Source organism: Manis javanica, chromosome 2 (genome assembly GCF_040802235.1).
Source record: "Manis javanica isolate MJ-LG chromosome 2, MJ_LKY, whole genome shotgun sequence".
Taxonomy (NCBI): Eukaryota; Metazoa; Chordata; class Mammalia; order Pholidota; family Manidae; genus Manis; species Manis javanica.
Window position 1 is genome coordinate 201,952,753 of NC_133157.1, and position 16,524 is coordinate 201,969,276.

Here is a 16,524-nt window from a genome sequence, read left to right on the forward strand (position 1 = left end):
TTTTCTCCACTTGTTAGCTCTGTGGTCTTAGAGAAGTCACTTAAATCTCTCTGAAGACTCAGTTCTCTGTGCTGGAAAAAAAAAAAAAGAAGAAGATAGTAATAATAATTTCTGATGACTGAGTCAATCTATATAAAGTGCTCAAATCTATACCTGGAACCTGGGAAGCTTCACAAAAGGATTGACTGTTGCTCTCTATAAAAAACAAGGCTTATAAAGGCAAGGACCTTACGTATTTTTTGATGTATGTCTCTAAATGTCTAGAAGTGCCTAATGGACGTGTAGTAGACACTTCTTCATATTTGTTATATGAATGAATTAATGCAAATATGGTGGACTCTGAGCAGTCTGTGACAAAGAGGAAGTGCCTGGTTTCAGCAAGTTGCTAGAACTTTTGTTCGTTGGTGGGTTCAAGCAATAAGCCCACTGGTGGGGAGATAAAGAGAAGGGACTGAGGTGGAGTAAGGGTGAGAGAGCTGTTGTCAGTCTCTGCAGTGGCAGGAGAGCTCTAGGTTAACCTTGGTTGTTTTCCCTTCTCATTTACCTGTATCATCTCCAGATCTGGGGGTAGAATCACTTTTGGGGTCTTCTAGGCTCTGACAGTATGACATAAAGATATTTGAATGACACTTTGATGCATTTAGAGCTTCCATTCTGTTAATGCTCTCTGGGGTTGGTTTCATAATTTGTGTTGTCATCAAAATACCTATAATAATTACCCAATTTTCTTTCCAGGCTCAGGCTGCATGAAGAAAAGGTTATTAAAGATAGGCGACATCATCTCAAAACCTACCCAAACTGTTTTGTCGCAAAAGAACTGATTGACTGGCTGATTGAGCACAAAGAGGCTTCTGACAGAGAGACGGCAATTAAACTCATGCAGAAATTAGCAGACCGGGGCATTATTCATCACGGTGAGTGAGGTGGTGATAGGCAACTTGAGAGGAAATGAAGGACTACATCTTCTATTCTAGAAGAAATCAAACATTTTACTTTAATTGTCTCCTGTGTACCTTTCCCCAATTTCATGCCCTTCCTCCCTGTAAGAGGCTTTAAGTTTATTTCCATGGACTTTGTTTATACTTTTTCTTTTTTACATATGTATCTCTTAGTAACATATGACATTGTTTTAAATGTTTTTAATCTTTATAGAGATGCATGTTTATTCTTTTGCAAACTGATGAACATGCTATTTGTGAGATCCATGCATGTTGATTGTGTATCTCTTGACTGCTCATTTTCACTGCTATGTGTGCCACACATAATTATGCCATCATAATTTACTGTTCCCCTACTGAGGGTTATTTTGGTTGTTTCCAGGTTTTTGCTGTTATTCTCAGTGGTTCAATGAACATTCATGAACATGTCTCCTTGAAATCTCTCTCTCTGACCAAGACCTTTCACATGCTGTTATATTCTTGGGCTGGAAGGCCCTTTCTTTCCATTTTTGCCCACTTTCTACTCATTCTTCAGGTCTCCACTTCCATGCAACCTCTTCAGAGGAGAGCCCATTCTCCAAAGCTAGGTTACTGAGGTACTGTAAGCTTATCACACCATATTTTGGTTACGTGTTGACATTTCTCTTTATCTCACTGGATTTTACATTCTTTGAGGCTAATGCCTACCCCAGTATCATGCTCAAGAAGTGTTTGTGGAATGAATTATAAATTGAAATCTGACCCTTTTAATAGGTAAAAAAATGATGATGATGATAATAGCTAATAATACTGAACTTACCCTGTTCCAGGAACAGGTAACAAATCATATAGTAGTTGGTTGAGAAATTAGGTAGTAAAGCAAATCTTAATTAGCATCTTACTCCATTTGAGTAATTAAATAAGAGGTTTTTTTTATTATTCTCCCTCTGTGTATGTTGTGTTTCAGTGTGTGATGAGCATAAGGAATTCAAGGATGTCAAACTCTTCTACCGCTTTAGAAAGGATGACGGCACCTTCCCATTGGACAACGAAGTGAAGGCCTTCATGAGAGGACAGAGGCTATATGAGAAGTATGTTGCCCGTGAAACCCCCCGCTGTAACCTTAACTTGTTGGGAGAAGCAAGGCTGTTTCAGTCTTTTATCATTTTGACTTCAGCCTGGCTCTTCCACAGTGGGATGGTTACATAACCGTCCCTTTTAATAAGAGAAAATGCTATCACTCATTTGCTTTTCTCTTTGCCAGAAATTAAGTAGATTCTTAATTAAGAATTTATTTAAATAGTGTCTTCTATATTCAAGTCCATTTAACAAACTCCAGAAGTAAAAACAATAGGTTGGAGCTTGATGTTTGGCATCAAGTAATGCAGTTACCCGTTCTTTTCCTGTTGTATGACTTGGCAGTTGAGGCTTGTAAATGGCTAGGGAAGCAGTGTCAGGTACAGGGGGAGTTCAAGTTCAGGTCAGGAGTTGAGTAGTGAGAGAACTTCAGATAGCATGATGGTCGAAGGGGAATAGTCTCTCAGCTCTTTGGGAGAGATGAATATACTGTAGCCCAGGGTCTGCAGTTGGTGGATCTTGAATCTCCCCGGTAGTTCGTCTCCGAGCTTATCTGCTATTTCTGTGGTCCCTTTTCCACCCTCCCTTCCTTGTACTTTTCCAGGGTAACAATTAGAGAAAGGAGTTCAAGAGCTTGGCACCCTCTCCTTAACTCTGGCTGCCTTCAAGGGCGCAGGGAGTTGAAAATATGTACTTACCAATTTCAAGAGCTTACTCTGTGATGTGTGGGTTGGTGCAAATACTGAAGTATAGAAAATCCCTCATCTCCCTGACTCACATGAGTTCAAATGGACAGGACCCATCAACACCTCTATTTGTGTACTTGAATGGGTGTCTATGCTTGTTTGCTGTTTTCTTTTATTTTCTTAATTCCTTTTGGAAAATTCTAACAGGTGTTAGGTATTTAGATTACCATGATGGTCCCTTCACACTATAAGATTCTATGATGTCAAAAACATACATGTCATTTCTATGGATCAATACTGCTGTGTCTTTTGGCGTGTAGTTGGTGTTCCAGTTGTTAGTGTTCAGTGTCTCAATTTCCAAGTACTTATTTGTTTAAAGTGCTTATGAAATTAGCACTAGGAAAAGTAATTTAATAAGTACTTAACCTTGCATGAACTAGCTGTCACATCACAAATCTTGGCCCCTACTTTTGGTTGCTGGAACAGACATGGAACAAACTTTGTGGCCTTTGGAACTGATGACTCAGTTTGCCTATTTGACCACTTTTGTTTAGAGTGTACACTTAATTTTTTAAAGGCATTTTCCTTGTTTCCCTGGGCATTTTCCCTATGAATCTCAGTGTGTACTACTAGTTTGTAAGTTTTGGATGCTCTTAGAACATAACATGAAAAAGAAAATAGTTGGTTTTATTCACAGCTCATCTTTTCAAGTATTTTACTTATTTCACTACTGAAGTATTTTTCCTATATTTTTCAGCCAGAGTACTTGTTTAGGCTACCATTAACATTTGTGAAAGAAGGTCTTGCAAAATATATGCTCCTTTTGTTGTTTCCCTTTTAAGATTATAACAATTGATGATATTTATTGGTTGTTAACTGTGTATCTGACAACACGACTAACCCATTTTATTTGATCATCATAACTTCAGTTGGGTCATTGTTCCCATTTCATGGATGAGGAAAATTGGCAGGAAGCAATTATATCTCTTACCCAAGCTCACCTCACTAGTAAAAATTATCTGGGATTTGAACTTGGGGCCCAATGCCCAAACTTACTGCTACTAGGCTTTTCATAAATTTTAGAAAACACTTTTATTATTAGAAAAGATTTATTACTACTTACGGAGATTAAAGGGATGAAATCAATGATATCTACGTGGTGTTCCACAAATACGATCAAAACAAGAATGCCTTTTATTTGTAAGTTAAACTTCTCAAAGCACTTCCATTAGCTTATTTTATCTGAACTCTAATAACAGAGTAGTAAATAATAAAATATAATATAAAATAGATGGGGCCATTGGTCCATTTTTCAGGAGGAGCATCTGGGACCTGAAGCGGATACGTCTTTCCTGCATGATGGTGCTACAGCGCGAGAGAGGCAGAAGGAATGCCTGAACCCAGGTGGCAGGTGTGCAGGCTGCTGTCCTGCTCTGAGAGGCTATATTGTCAATATTTCCTCTTTGCTCTCCTCTTGCTTGTTTGTTCTGTGTTATTATTAGAGCTTTATGAAACTTGGTGGTTTCTGGCTATGGTTTTGCTGAACCATGCTGATTTTTGAGCGCTCTGACTTTCTAAGCTGTAGTAGTATTTCTCGGTCTGCTATTTTGTAGGACAAGGCTGTGTTTCAAAACTAAAAGTCAATGATTCTGCTACCTCTTAGTATATATATCCCTCCACTTACCTTAACTCAGAGGTACTCAATGAATTATTGGTTAAGGGGCAGAGCTGACTCTTCAAAGTTGTCCCAGCATGAGGAAGGTTGTAGGGTTAGAGGGACATGAATTCTACTGCCTCGTGGGTGACAGTGGTTATGGGTTTTGAAGTCACACTGCCCTAGTCTCCAATCCCATCCTCACAACTTGGTTGCTTGGTGACCTTGAGCAGGCTGCTGAACCTCACTGATCCATAGTCTTAAATGAAGGTTAGGCTGGGACCTACTTGAAAAGGCTGTTGGGAAGGTTAAGTGAGTTATAGTCAACACAATGCTAAGCACAGTGCTTGGCACACAGTGAGAGCCCAAGAAATATTAGCTGCTGCTAAGACAGTAGTAAATAATCATATAAATAAATGATATCTATTATTTTTTTATCATATTATTTTATGATCTAGGCTAGCATAGAAGCTAAGAGAGCCCAGGAGCTGGGCTACCTGGGTATGAATCCTGGCTCTGTGCCTTGTGGCAAGTGGCTTCACCTCTCTGTGCCTCTGTTTGCCTGTCTAGTAAATGGAGATAGTGATTGGATCAATCTCATAGACTTCTTTTACAGTTTAAATAAACTAATATGTATAAGTACACAAGACAGGCCCTGCCGCAGACTGTGAGTATAACCTGTTGCTCCTCTCTTGCTATGGGCTTGAAGGGAGTGTAAGAAAGAGGCTGTGTGCTCCTGGATCGATGCCCAGACTGTCATTTTGAGGAATTCATCTGAGCACATTCAGGGCACAATGCATTTTCATCAAGTTTCCATTAAACCATCACTATGGGCTGAAGATGCAGAGAACAAGGCATGACATCTCTCTAAGAGAAGCTGACAGTTTCCCACTTAGCTTTGCAGAGGCATAAATACCCCAGGCACATAACACATGAACATCACTTACATTCTCCCAAACAGAACAGATTTTAGTTCTCACATAAAACCTTTGTAAGCAGGATAAATATCTGTAACTCAGAAGAACAATATAGAATCTGTAGATGCTGCCTTCACATGGTAGATGTTTTGGGTGTGCATTCTGAACTACAAAACTTGGTTATCTTTTAGCCATCAGCAAAATAGATCTTGTTAAGAAAAAAGTTAATTAAATTCTAATTTAATCCCAGTCTCAATATGAGGTTAAATCCCTTCTAGATCTGGTACGTAAAGATGTTAGTTTAGTTTTTCATTTAAAGGGCACTTGGTTTTCTCAGCAGGAGGAGTTTCTCTCCCCAGCCACTAATAGTCTAAAGGAGTAGAGACCTGATTGGGAGGGTAGACCTAACTGAAGAATTGGTTTAAAGTGCCTGTATGCCATTAGAATTTCTGCTGAGTCCCCACCGCTTCCTTTGTAGTTTTTCTTCCATAGGACTAGAGAGAAATATAAGGAAGAAACTATATCCAAAGGGGAAAAGCCCTTTTGTGTGTTTTATCTTATCAGAGGTTTCTCTACCAAGTGCCCCTGGAATCCTTTTCCTGTTCCCTCTCAGGGCCTGGCACAATAAATATTTGTTGAAAGAAGAAAGGCCACTGCATGCTGTGATCACTGTGAGCTGCTGAGCTTCTACCCTGAAAGAGCTACAGAGAACTTGCTTTTAATGACAAGCAACAGCATCCAGAGGGTTACCTTTGTTTGCCTCTTTAGAGTTTACCAAACATCTTATACATTAACCTATTTGGTCCTTTGTACAACTCTGTGAGTTGCACCCAGTGGGCACAATCAATCCTGCTTGTAGAGATGGGGGACAGAGCTAGAGGGAGATTTAATGACTGATGTACCCCTAAACCATGGAGCTGGAGTAAGAAAAAAGTCTCCAAGCTTTTGGTTCATTTCTGGTATAGAAGTATTTTTCCATCTGAGATCCTCAGTTCTGCAAATTGATTCAAATTTTGTATTTAAAATATTTTGCAATTATTTCACAAACTTTAATAAAAAGTACTTTCTAATGTGTTATGTAAAACCTTTCACATTTACTTGTGTTGCCCAATTAATTAATGGCTTCGTAGGATCTTGGAATAAACATTCCCTGCCTTCTTGGTTTACTTGAAGAGTGTTGCAAGATTGCAGTGGAAGTGAGTTAAAAGTTGTTACCTTTTGCAACTACTTATCTGGGTGAGAAGGGGTAATTTTGATACCGTATAACTAATATCCAGAACTTTTTAAGAGTCTTGAGATTCTTCCCTACTTGCAAGCTAACAAGTTTGCCTACCACCATTTCCTTACCTGCTAGCAGAAGACATGAGACTCCTGGGTCAGGGACAAAGGATGTTTTATTACCCTCAGCAATAGTGATGATACCCCAGGGTATCATCATTTTCTGGAACCAGTTCCTGAAGCCTCAGCACAGTGAGCACCAGATGACACCTGCGAGGGCTGGATCACAGAAGAGGAACTCTGAGGTTGAGTAACCTGAATCTTTTCTAATAGTCTTCAAGCAAAACCGCTCTCTGGCCCAGAGGGAAACATTATCTTTATTATCCGGACAGTAAGCAAATCCACCATTTTGCCCCCAGAAGGAAACACTCTCTTCCAAATCTGCCCCTTATGTAAGCCTCCTTGAAAAGATAGTCTAGAACATAAGCTGTCAGTGCTTCTCCCTGCAGGTTATGAAAAGATGTGAGAGACCCGTGGAGAATTATCTCCCAGTAATTAGACAGAGTGGCCAAGGTCATTAGATCTTGACACTGACCACTAGGGAAGTAATAATAATCCTCATCACTCCTCTTATTTCTGTATATTTTGTGTTAAAACTAACTTTAAGGTTTCACTGTCTAACTTTTTTTTTTTTGAAAAATGTGTTTATTTCACAGTCATTTTTCATCTCTTCACCAAGGAGTCTAATTGTTTTTCATTCATTGGGAAATGATAATTGAATATTTACTATGCACCAGGCCCTATTATTTTATATATATAAACTATACATATAGTTTGTAAAATGGATACAAATATGCTATCTATATATAGTCATATATATGCACACACTGATAAAGAAGACAAGTCAATGATATAAGTAGAGAAACAATGCAATGACATGTGATAAGTTCTGTGATAGGCTTAAGTGTTCAGTATTATGGTTTAAGAGGAAATATACCTAACTCAGGCTTGATATGGGAAAAGGAATTTTTCTTGAGAAAGTAACATATTGGTTGGGACCTATAGGCTAAACCCTAAGTGCAGTTAACAGAGACACAATCAATAGTAAGAGATACTAAAATGCTGTTTTTATAATTAGTAAAAAAAAGTTAATGTGTGCTATTTTTCAGGGAACCAGGGTTGGAATTCCTTAATGAAACCAGACATTTTTTAACTGACTGGATTTTTGGTTATTTTACTATGTATTGCAGTAGAGTTCACTGTCTAACTTTTAAAAGTAACTAATATGTTGGAAACATGAAATGAAAAAATGGGATTTTTTTTATAAGAGTTTATTTGAGAAAAGAACTGAGTTGTTCAGAAAGTTTTAAAACTATGCTATTTTTAAAGGGCCATCATCTCTTCTCCCAGAATGTTTAGCAACTTCAGAACAAAAGTTTAAGTGGTTTCATTATATGTGCAGTTCTGCGTAGTCATGGGAAATTTTTGACCTAGAACCGTGTCCTTGTTGGACACTCCTTATCACCGCCTTTCTTCTTTCTTTTTGTCCTTTTCTCTTTTTGAAAGTGAATTTCTTCCCAACAGGCTTTGCAAAATTGTGAGTTTCACCTGATGGGTTATTAAAATGTTTAATAATTTTTCCCTCAGGGGTCCTGGCCTGGAGAAACAATATAGAACAAATTCATTGTTTTATTTTAAATATCAACAAGAATTTTATACTGCTGTTATTTTCAAATAATTTCTCTATCTAAACACTGCCTTATAGTTGTAAGTGTAGTTACAATTAGTAGTAAGAGTAGTTTACAAACTAGTAAGAGCAATGTGTATGCATGTTGAAAATATCTGGCCATAGTTCACCTAATTGTGTTGGTTCTCTTATTTTTTACAGTGCAGCCTCAGCCTGCCAAGGAAGGGCCATCTAGGAGCCAGCTTTATGGCTGCTTCGGTCCAGGTAGCTGAGTTCAGTCCTCTTCCTCAGGAATAGCACTGGCCAATGTGTATGCATTTGGTTATGCCCGGGGACTGGGAAGTGGGGGTAGCAAAGTGCATCTGGGAGCACAGAGCTGCTGGAAATAGAAAGGGGCAATGCAGCTAATTCACACCCATTAGGATGACAAACACAAAAAACAGAAAATAACAAGTGTTGATGAGGATTGGTAGAGAAATTGGGATGCTTGTGCATTGCTGGTAGGAATAGCATAGCTGCTGTGAAAAATGGCATGGTGGTTCCTCAAAAAATTAAACAGATTTACTCTGTGATCTAGCAATTCCATGTCTTAGTATGTACCCAAAAGAACTGAAAGCAAGGACTTGAACAGGTATTTGTACACCCATGTTCATAGCGGCATTACTCACAATAGCCATAAGGTCAAAGTAATATGTCCATCCATGGATAAATAGATAAATAAAATGTGCTACAGGCATGCAATGGAATATTATTCAGCCTTAAAAAGGAAGGAAATTCTGACACATGATACAATATGGATGAAAACATTATGCTAATTAAGCAAGCCAGTCACAAATGGATAAATATTGTATGATTACATTTATATGAGATATACAGACTAGTCAAATTTATAGAGACAAAAAGGAGATTGCTAGGGGCTGGGGAGGGGGAGGAATAGGGAGATATCTTTTAGTGGGTATAGACTTTTAGTTTTAGAAGATGAAAAGTTCTAGAAATGGATGGTGGTAGTGGCTGCACAATAAGGTGAATGCATTTAGTGTTACTGAACTAAAAATGGGTGGGTTAGAATGGTAAAATTTATGTTATGTATGTTTAACCACAATAAAAAAATAGATAAAATAAGTAAAAAAATTTAAAAATCACTAAGAAATGGTGGCTGATGGGGAGCAGAGGGGCTTCTCTTAGTGCACGGGCAAGCATGAGAGAGAGAAAAGCAAGGTGAGATCTGTCCTGTTCAGGCCAGATGTTTTTGGTCAGTGTTGCTGCAGAATCAGTGGTGTGAGCCTGTAGATGCTGAAGATAATGATGAAAGAAGAAAACAGGGCATCGCATCGATGCTCATTGTATACCAAACACTATACTATATATGTGTTGTTTCATTAAAGCCTCATTCTAACCTAATGAGATGAATACTACTTTTCTCCCTTCGGCAAATAAGGAAATTCAGACTAGAGAGGGGAACCAATGTGCTTATCACCACACAGCCAGAAAGCTTAGGGAGCATTTTGAACAGTGGTTTCCAGCTGAGCCCATGATCTTAACTATTTTTCATTCTGCAGCTTCTCCTTCACAAAATTTCTGCAGCTTCAATCCAAGGTGGTAGCAGTAATGAACACCACTAAATAATGGTTAACAATGTCCAGCTTCACAGATTTTTAAGTGGGCCTGAAGAAAGTATTTGTCTCGTGGCTTATATGAAGTCCTTGGGTCTGGTTTTGGAAATCACATTCTCACTGTTTCTTGGCAATACCACCTTCCCCCTTCCCTGTAATATGTGGCAACAATATAAGAGCTTTGTTAACACACAAAACCAGCAGCAGGCCAGTTGTGCTTGCCAGAAATCATCAGCCCTAAGTGGTCATCTAGAGATTTCCAGCTCTGATTGTTTATTTAGAAATAATGTGATGTAAAGGTAAACATGTTATTGCTTCAACAGTAAACTGGATTCCTTTATGGTGGTGATTGACTGTACTGGTTACTTCTGCCAAGTTTTCCTAATTGCAGGGCTATGAACCAAGTCTCTGTTACATTGATTTTTGCCAATCCATCTCTGTAGTTACTTTTTAACTTGGTAGAATGCGGGGAAAAAAATGTTAAGATTTCTGGAGTTGGAGAAGCATGCATCAGAGTTCTTCTCCTGCCTCTTATCAAGGTGGTCAACCTTCCAGAGTCTGTTTTTCAACTGTAAAGTTGGAAGAAAATGCATAATTCACAGCCTTGCTGTGAGGACTAAATGAGATAAAGTTCAGTGAATGCAGGAAGCATTATGTTTCTAATAAGCAAGGAACAATTCGTGTAGTCAAAAGCATCCTTGTGTTACCCCAGTTGAATAAAAATCACATGCCTTTTTACACTAGAATTCTATTCAGCATGGCGAGATGCCCAGGCTGTGTGCAGGACATTTCTGTTTGTCCTCCAGATCCATCCTCTACCCTTTTCTGATGTGCCGGGCACTCCAGGAGGTAACTTACAGGGATGACATCACCAGGCTCAGCCCCTGGGAGATAGTAGCAGGAAGTAGATGGGAGGAGAGTGAGGTCAGAGCATTTATTTCTCTACTCCTTCTCTGCTCCAGAAGTCCCAGCTCCTCTCAGGCAGCCCTCTTCTTACATGTCAGCCTTGTAGGCTCAGGCAACTGCCCGCTCTCCGTAATCCTTAGGCCTAGAGTTGTTAATGGTCACTGCAGTCTACTAGTCTGGGAGCTCCCCCATCCCTTCCAGTTTTCTTTAACTCTCCCAGCCTTTAATTATAAACCATCTCTTATTAGTCCATTTTCACATTCTTGGAGTTTCCTGCCAGACCCTGAGTGACAGGGCCTGTGACACCCCCCTAGGAACTGAAGTGCGTTGTCTTATAGCTCCTTGAGTGGGTTGGGAGGCAGAGATGCCCACACTCTGTTAGCCTAAGAGTCACTTGCTCTTTCTGTTTTTTCCAGAGTGTGTACCATGCATGATGTGATGGTTGGAACTGGCACAGGGTATACTAAATAGCCCCTGTTGTACAAGTAGGGCACATGGTTGGATTATAATGAATTATTTGGTTCCCTTTCTCCTCCTTATTCACCCTGAGCATAGCCCAGCCACCACAGCAGCCACTTCTGCAAGGTGTTTGTGCTTGATGTTTTAGTCTCCCCAGCTTGACCAGAAGCTCTTTCAGGCATGAACCTTGGGGCCACACAAAACCTCAGAGCTTCAATATCCAGCACATAGTATGTGCCCAATAAATGATTGTTGAAGGGATCATAGATAAATGAATACCTGGTCATTCATATTTAGGAAAGAAATCAATGGACAGCCCCTTTCTCTCTTATTCTGTGGAATGTTCTGATTTGAGTAAAACTAGTAGTAGATAATTGCTTTTTAAGATCACTCTATTCATATTAACTCCTGGTAGGTTCTGATAATAAACATTCAAAGGGTAAGAATAATGATCATATGAGCACGTCTGTGGTCTAGGCACCATCCTATTTTTCACACATTATATCACTTAATTCCTTCTACACATCTAAGAGGAAGAGCTTTTTACCATCAGTTTACAGTTAAGGAAAGTGAATTTGAGCTGGGCTAAGTAACGTGCTTTTAACCTCCAGTTCCTAAAGAGTGGGAGGGCCCAGTTCCTGGCCAAAAGTTGTACAGTGCAGGCTTTTCATTTTCCCACAATTGGCATTAAAAGTTAAAATTTTTTATTTCTTGAGTGGACCTGTAGAAATCAAATATCATATGCAGCATGTTTTCAATCCAGTGACTCTAGTTTACATCAAGCATCAGTTGATTCCATCTGGAAGCGATTAAGAACTTGAAGTCTTTTCTAGAGGAAATAGCTCTTGTTTGTTTTTAAGTGTGGAGATTATAGAGTGAATGCGTCAAGGGGGATGGGCAATGGTGACGCTGTACCAAACATTCTGCAACAAAAGGGGAAAGAACACACACAGAGTAGAGGAGGGGGCAGGACCTTGTGAGAGAAGAGACACGTGTTGGAGCAAAGTAAAAGTATTTCTTCAAGGAATGGTACCAGCGGAAGGCAAGGCTGAGAGTTTGTAAGAGAAAAAGCTTTTCTTCCATTATTAGAGGATTTGTGTGCAGGGTTCCAGAGTAGCTGGCTTTGTCTTTAAATGCAGAGATCCCAAGAAGTGTAGTTGGTATATTGTTTTTTCGCTTTGTTTGCTAAATGGAAACATCCTTACTTAATTATTGTCTCTGTACACAGAGCCGGGGCGTGTAAGCCAAGGCATTGTTCCATGAAATGGAAAAAGCACCAGACTGACAGAAAGCATTTATTTTCAGAGCCCCTCACAAAAGACTCTTTCAGACCAGAAAGAAAAGAAAATCGAAGTACAATATACACAAAGTACACATCGTAAGTGTGTCCCTTAATAAATTTTCACAAATTGAACACTTATGGAACCACCACCCAAATAATATTTTTAAAAAATTTCCCCCTGTATTCTACCACAATTTAATGTCCTAAATAAAATTAACATTTGCATCAGTGTTAGCCTCCTCTAGAGTATAAAATTTCTTCTTTAAGTAATTAAACTCCTTTGGCTTTCCTCTGTCTCACCTATCACCCAATGCCAGCCCCTCTCCCCAGATGGCTGGAATTGGCTCTTCTGGTTAGTGTGGATTGTTGTCCAACCTGATGAGAATTAACAAGGGTCCATGGGTACATATGTACCTGTGTATATCATTTGTTCCCTGCTACTTTGTGCCAGGTGATATGCTAGATGCTTTATACATATTTGCTCTAATTTTTACAACCCCGTTGAAGTAAGCATTATTATTCTTATTATGTACAAGGAGAAACTCAGGATCATAGAAACCAACCACAATTTGGAAATCAGTATTCAGAGATTTCAAACCTAGGACCGCTTCCCGTTGCCATTCTCTTTGCACCCATTTGTGCTAATAGGCAAGAGCAAAGAAGGTAACCAAAGGGATCATTCCCAGGTTCCTTTTATGTGGCACTGAGGTATTGTTTTGTAACTCATTATATTTCCTTCCACACTAGGACATACAGATTTAGAAAGACTGCGAAGTCTTTCCTGTCGATCACATTTCACTGTCATAGACCGTTCCCTTCCTTCTAGTCCACGCTAGAGATGAACGAGAGGCTGTTAGCATCTACGTGAACACCAAAGGTTCCAGTTTGCTGAATGTTTTTTCATCCAATTTACCCTAGACTGAAGTTAGCAACTGGTTCTTTCATGCTGATAATCCCCTTCTGGTTTCCAGCAGGTAGGCGAAATCAAAATATGTTCAGAACAGTTTCAAGCTTTCAGGAAGTTTGCTTACCTTGCTTCCTCCTGGTCTTCCAGAGTAGGAGCAGGGTATCCAGTAAGTGCTGGTACATTGGGTGGAACTGAAAGCACAATTGCCATAATGGAAAGTGAAAAAGGGGGTCGATCACCATCATACAGAAGGATCATTATGCTGTCGTCATTGTTATCCCCCTTGACCCTCCTGAGCGCAGAATTTACCCACTCTGTCACCTATCGGGTCTGAAGCCCTCCTGATCTAATGCCTGCCTGTCATCGATGCTCATCTCCTTCCACACTGCTGTCCCCCAACCCCCACCCCCATCCTACTCAACACCCAGCTGCTAGTCCTGATCTTTCCTCATCCTGTGTATTTGTACTTGCTGTTCCTGGATCCTGTAGCTTCTCCCTGTCTCTCAAGGCCAACCCCCATTTCTTCTAAAGTTGGAGCCTGAACGCTTCCTCTGGTAGACTTGGATATTTTGTTCCTTACTCCCCTTCCATTCTAGAGCTAGTTCTAACTTTGTTGCAGTGTTTATCTGCCTCCTACGTAGGTTTTTAATGTTGGCCTCCCCACTGGATAGTAAGCAATTTAAGGGTAAGGGCCATGCCTTTTCATTTCTGCATCTCCTGGGATATAGACGCTGTGCAATAAATATTTATTGAACTAAACGAATGCATAAACGAAATGGCCAAAGTAGTGATTTTTTTAAACAGCTTTATTGAGATATAATTCACAAACTATATAAATGACCCATTAAAAGTGTACAATTCAATGGTTTTTAATATATTTACAGATATGTAGAACCATCACCACAATCTTAGGATATTTTCATTGCCTCAGAGAGAAATCCGCACCAATTCGCATCACCCCTATATTCCTCCTTTCGTTCCTAGGGAAGCATTCATTTTCTTCCTGTCTCTATAGACTGCTCTGTTCTGAACGTTTCATATGAATGGAGTCGTATAATACATGGCTTTTTGTAACTGGCCTCTGTCATTTAATTGGTGTTGTTTTCAATTTTTCTTCATTATTTCATGTTACCTCTCCTAAACTTCTTTCTTTATTCCCCTTTCTTTCTTTGTTTTTGGCAGTAAATCCTTCTATTTTATAAGAATTATGGAAACATCCAAAATAAACATAAAAACCATTCCCTTAGAAGGAGTCCTTATAATATGTTTTAAATGCAGCTTCCCTTGGCAGTGTTGGAAAAGGTTCACAGAGGTTTGAATTGATTAGAATTCAGTATGAAATTTGCTCAGTTTCTCTCCTTCTAGTGTAACTTCACAGTTATGAAAACATAGTTGAATGTAGCCTTTTAGGACATCCGTGGCCCTGAGATCACACTCAGCTTCTCTCTAAATCTGACTCACATTCTGCAAATGTTCAATCTAACAACACTGAAAACCATAGGGAAGGTGAGAATTACAACTTAGTTGCTAGAATATCAGTTTCTTCAGAGTATAAAACCAGCACTAAGAAGTTTTTGGTTTTCTTTCCAGAAAATTTCAAATAATAAGCAAAGAGGAAGGGGTTTTATCTCTCAAAGATAAGTAACACTCTCCATTACTGTTGTTTATGATATTCTTTCTAGTTTTTAGTCTGTGGATTAACAAGTACTTGTTGAGCACCTGATGTATTCTTCCTCCCTTGGCTTTGTTTTCTATAAAATAAAAACATTTAAGCCCTGGTGTTCATCCTCCAGAAGCTTCTCATTTAGCTGGAGAGGTGAACATAGGGCAGCAGAAATTGAGAGAATATATAAACCATGGTATGGACTTCAAGTTAAAAAAAGGGAGAGGTCTGTATGGATTGCTCGTTAGTCGGGATACCTTTAAAGATGGAGTAGCATTTAATCCAGCCCTAAGTGTCACTTAGCACCTTTGTGTAAATGGGAACCAAGCCCCCCGTTAGTCCTTTCCTTCAGGCTGGTGCAGCTCCTCACCCCCACACTGGACTGCTCATGGGGTATCAGAGCTGGATTTTAGCTCTTGTTTTTCCCTAGAGCCAGGTTCCCTTGTACAGTGAACAGCCTATATCACTGTACAGAAAAGAGTGGGTTTCTCCAAAGAAAGGAGAGAGAGAAGATGTAAAGGAACAGCATGAGGAAGAAATAAGGATAAAAATGAGCATGTTCAATTCAACATGTGATATGGAGGGCAAAAGATATCTCTTGGCCAAGAGTGGTAAAATGCTGCTTTTCCTCCTTTTCCCTCACCTTTTCCAGTATGTAATATTTTTATTCATAAATGTTGATTGAACAGCTTTCCATTTACTAGTTCCAAACCTAATTATGAAAACTATCTCAATTTATTTGTATAGCATCTGTGCTATAGATAATAGCGTCATACTTAAAAATACCAGCTTCATGTAAGCATGTCTTCCTAATTAATACTTTATTTTTAATCACAAGAGTCAATGTTATACACTCAAACTGTATGTTGGAAGCATACATCTAAATATATAATTTATGCATTGGGAGCTACTTTATTGTATTGGATATTCATGTTAGCATCTTGTCAGGGCAAGTCATCTGGTTAAACAGAAACCTTAATATAACTTAATATTAACCTTAATATAACTTCTTTATTGATAACATTTTCCCTCAGTTACAAACACACTACATTTTTTCTGGGGAATAATTTGAATAATAGAGAATTCTATTAAGAAGAAAAGAAAAATCATTAACAAACTTCCCCCCAGGAGTAAGTAACTCTTTCAACATTTGGGTGAGTGAATTTTTAATTATTAATGGTTACCATAGGTAGAGTTTTATGTTCTGCTTTTGAAAACCATTTATCATTATATTAACACATGATTTTGTTTTTTAAGTTCTCTTTTTAAATTCTAAAGCATTTTTTTGGCCTAATAGCCCATGGGTCATTTTGACTTCCACCTTAGCTCGTGTTCTTATATACCATTTACATAGGTTCCCACATTAGATAAGGCCTTCTCAACTCTTCTGAATTTTTTTTTTCAATGCACAAGGAGATCGTTATCAGCTTATTTCTATTCCTGTACTAGCCCCTCAATGTAGCAGTTCCTTCTATTGTAATGTTGCCTTCCCCCTGGGTTAAAGTGACTCTGGGAAATCTGAGTCAGATACATATCCA

At 39.0% G+C, this 16,524-nt stretch overlaps 1 protein-coding gene across 8 annotated transcripts in view; it reads left to right on the forward strand.

Annotated features, from left to right (window-relative positions):
* Positions 1-16,524, forward strand: part of DEPTOR (DEP domain containing MTOR interacting protein) — a 145,171-nt gene that overhangs the window by 43,963 nt on the left and 84,684 nt on the right. For all 8 annotated transcript variants that reach the window (XR_012128390.1, XM_073230018.1, XM_073230019.1 and 5 more), the window contains exons 2-3: positions 736-914; positions 1,885-2,008. Coding sequence is in view for 7 of the 8 variants with exons in the window: in XM_073230018.1 (XP_073086119.1) it covers positions 736-914; positions 1,885-2,008 (303 nt within the window). In the remaining variant the exon portion in view is untranslated. The remainder of the gene's footprint in view (positions 1-735; positions 915-1,884; positions 2,009-16,524) is intronic.